The 4,032-nt window shown below is 39.9% G+C and overlaps 1 protein-coding gene across 8 annotated transcripts in view; it reads right to left on the bottom strand.

Moving 5' to 3' along the window:
- Window positions 1-378: 378 nt before the first annotated feature.
- The window catches only part of LOC105325787 (delta-like protein 1), a 53,258-nt gene continuing 49,604 nt past the window's right edge, over window positions 379-4,032 (bottom strand). For all 8 annotated transcript variants that reach the window (XM_011425508.4, XM_011425501.4, XM_011425494.4 and 5 more), the window contains 3 exons: window positions 3,277-3,446; window positions 1,895-3,075; window positions 379-1,780 (listed from right to left, as the gene is read on the bottom strand). In XM_011425508.4, coding sequence (XP_011423810.3) covers window positions 1,648-1,780; window positions 1,895-3,075; window positions 3,277-3,446 — 1,484 coding nt within the window. In that variant the 3' untranslated portion in view covers window positions 379-1,647. The remainder of the gene's footprint in view (window positions 1,781-1,894; window positions 3,076-3,276; window positions 3,447-4,032) is intronic.

Below are 4,032 nucleotides of genomic sequence, written 5' to 3' on the forward strand. Positions count from 1 at the left end.
AAATTTTATCCTTGTCAACTTTTTAAAAACATTCTGTTTCAATTAGAATAATTTTCTTTCATCCGCTTCATTATATCATCCTTATTGTCGACCAAAGTACTCCATTAAGACATTGTGCGCATTCGAATGGGTTTTTCTCGTAATTAACCTTTGATCAACACATTGTAACTTTTGAATTTTTTTAATTGACGCAATCGAAATGGGTACGTTTGGTTTCATAGATACGTCGTACGATGATCAACTGAGCACGTGCTCTGACGCAGTCCAGCCATTGCTGAACCAGATTACAAACTCGTCGTCTGAGCTTTCTTTTGACTTTCACAAGTTGTCGTCCGCCATCCCAGCAACAAGATTCCAGTGAAAACAACAACAAGGTACTTTGGAAAAAATATTTGTGACTTTTTAATTGATGTTTTCATGAAAATTAATAATATAATAATGTCATAACAAATATGTACAACCAAACATTTTTCTATAAATATACATTATATGTACATTAAACAATCACAGACAAGGAGGCATATTTTCAAGTGAGACATGATATTGACAGCCATGTGACAGGATGAAGTCAAAGATAAACTGTAAGTTCCTCTCTCAGTGAACAGTTGTAGTTTTGGGTGACAGAGCAGACTGTTAAAGATTAAATGATAAAATGAATGTGGAATGCTTGTTAAGCAATTTTTCAGTAACAAAATATAAAAAAAAACCTCAGATGTTAACATGAATATTGTCAACCATCCAGTTGCTTCAGTGTTAGGGCTTGGCCCGGTGGAATGGTAGGGGAGGCATTAAGAAATCCACAAACCAATTTGTTCAGAGAAAAACACGATTAATAACAATTGTGATTGGGCAGAGGTTCCGAGCATTAAGACAAGGCCCAGTCTGGTTAGATAATATTAACTCAAATTATTTTTCAATACAAAATTTTTTTTTCAGTATAAAGCTCATACAAAAATGCCCTATATCAATTTCGCATTATGAATTCGACTGGAAGCGACCAATACTGATTGAGACAAATAAATTACATAACATTACACACACTGGTCTGCCACTATATATATTATGCACATTTCATATTAACTACACTTTGACTAAAGATAATAGTGTACAAAGGTTTAACATGAAGCAGTGGCCAGGAAACACGACAATGCACACTTATTAGCTTGCAATCAAAATTAACACACAATGTAATAAATTCCTGTTTAACAGACAAACATTCAAGCACTCCTCACATCCAGTGTCATAGTAACAGGGTCAATACAAAACATGGAGGGACTAAATATCACATGGCAGTGCCTGCACTCATTTTTCCCGCCAAATGTTCTAGTCACAACTCGGTTCCTCGCGGCAGATGATCTGCTGTCCATGGTGACACTCGTAAGACCCTCGATCGGGAAAAAGCAAACAGAAATAGGCCCAAGCATTGCATAATATAGCAAACCGACTTGTGATTATCCATCAGAGAAGTTATTGTCTTGGAGACAGTTTCCACAGAATCAGCCCGTATTCCTGGCAGTAGAAATACCGAAGGCACTTGATAAATTAATCCAATGAAGCACAATGCGGTGTGTGCAGTCAGTGCCGGCACATCACGTGATATGATGTATTGCGAAAAAAAATTTGGTCAAAATAAAGCCTAGAAGAATGTCAGACTTCTGTGGCCAGGAACGAATGTCGATGCACAGATGGATGATCGAGAAAAAGTGTGGAATTTCTGTCCGCATCCCTCTGAAAGGCTTTAGACTTTCCTATTGTGTGAATAGAAGCATTGTGGTCATAACTGAAATACAAAAACAAAACCAATGTTACTTTGGATGCAGATGTAAAACCTATGAAAAAACCCACAAAATTGCATATAATTTGTATATGGTTAAATTTATAAACAAATACTTACCAACTACTACTATTTTCATTATTTGATTTCATAACACTGCACCCTCCCCCCCTCGCAGCATCGGGGTCATAATTATATTTCTCCGCCGTTGATGCAGGCGGGGTTTTTGAAAATTGTTCATGATGAATGTTTAAGTCTTTTGAATTTAATAAAACTTTGTTGTTGGATTTATCTGAGGAAGAGTGTCCTCCAGATGCACTGTAATTATTGAAGTCATTTTGTTTTTCATTGGTCAATTTGCCACTGATTGTTGATGACGTTGTGAATATTGGGGATTCTGACAGTTTGTTGTTGATGTTGTTAACCACATTTTGCTGGTGTTCTTTGCTGGTGTCCAGCCTTTCAGTTGGAGCATTCCTTTTGCGTAGCAATAAGAAGATGACTACAAGGATGATGAGCAGGAGGGGGATTCCTGCTCCCAGGCAAACGATCAGTACCAGCTGAATCATGGTGATCTCTGAGGATTTTCCCTCCGACATCAGAGCTGAGGAGGAGTTAGCAGCAGGCTGGGGTTTGGGGGTAGCAGTAGAGGGTGGCTGTCCATTGGAATTTTCACAGTTGTTTCCGTAAAACCCAGAAGCACACTTGCATTCATAGTATCCAACGAAATCGGTGCACACACCCCCATTCTGACAAGGGCTGCTTTCACACTCGTTGATCTTAATGGAACAATCTTTACCCTCCCAGCCTATTGCACAAGAACAGCGAAAGTCGTTGATTTCATCATGACAGGTTCCACCATTAGCACATGGACGTGCATCGCAATCGGGAACATTTTCTTGACATAGCTGTCCCACGAATCCAGGCCGACACCTACAGGTAAAATCATTGTCCCCATCAATGCAGGTGCCATCGTTGTAACAAGGATTGTTTGCACAATTGTCAATGTTTTCATTGCAAGTTGGTCCCTTGTACTCGGCTGTGCATATGCAGCGGAATCCATTCACTTCGTCGATGCAGCGGCCTCCATTTTGACAGGGACGGGAGACACACTCGTTGCGTTCCACATCACAGTAGAATCCCGTGAATCCCTCCATACACTTGCACTGGTACACCCCATCCACTTGGATGCAGGTTCCATTATTGAGGCAGGGATTGGTTTCACAGGAACTTCCAACAATGTCACATCTCCGGCCAGTGAAACCCTCTGGGCAGTCACACACATATCCCTCCCCGACAGTCTGGAAAATAAAATCAACAAATATGTTAAAAATTGTCTAGCTATTTAAAACTTTGTTTACATTTTATATTAAATAACAATAAATTATGTAATTTTAAATTATTTTTATTTTGAATTTGAGGCATTATTTAAAATTTTGATGATAACCATATCTGTTGCTTCATGTTCCCCCCTGACCCTTGCTATGAACCCCAGGACCTACCTTACAGGTGCCCCCGTTGGCACAAGGCTGTTGCTCACAGTTGTTGACCTCCACCTCACAGTTTGTCCCCATGAAGCCGCTGGGACAGTCACAGGTGTAGCTGCCCTGGCCGGTGTTCTTACAGATCCCTCCATTTCTACAGGGCGAGTGGTGGGTGCAGTAGTTCAAGTCTACAAAACACACAGAAATGTCAGCAACAAAGCTTTAGTAGTCAATGGGGAACATCTTAATGTGTTGGAGAAAACCAGTTGTTGATGAAGTGTTTTTCATAGTAAACTCAATGATTGTGTTTTAATGAGAGAGGTCTGTATGGAGTATTGATGAGTTTATAAAGCCCCCCCCCTTTCCTCCTTTCAGTGTATAATCAGTCTATTGAGAGTCGTTTGAGAGTGAAGCAATTTATCACTTTAGGAATCAAACGGTTTGTGTGTGTTTTGTGTGTAATATATATTTTCCTTTCAGTATCAATAACAATTAAGCAGGCTAACTGCTGTTAATGAAGCCAGTCTCTGGCTGTTCAATAGCCGCCACAGAGCCAGTGATTAGCGCGGCCTATTGTAGACACATCGATACCATGGACTGTGTCTCTCTACCACTAGATGCCGTCAATATCCTTTTATACTACATCCCTATCATTAATTATCACCAAAAGGCCACAATACAACCAGCTAATTTCACGACAATTGTGTACAACAGGACTAGATGAAACTGTAAACACGGGGATATTAAGCGCCTCTGTGCTGGGTTTTCTATAGA

The sequence above is a fragment of the Magallana gigas genome, chromosome 6, assembly GCF_963853765.1.
Source record: "Magallana gigas chromosome 6, xbMagGiga1.1, whole genome shotgun sequence".
NCBI lineage: Eukaryota > Metazoa > Mollusca > Bivalvia > Ostreida > Ostreidae > Magallana > Magallana gigas.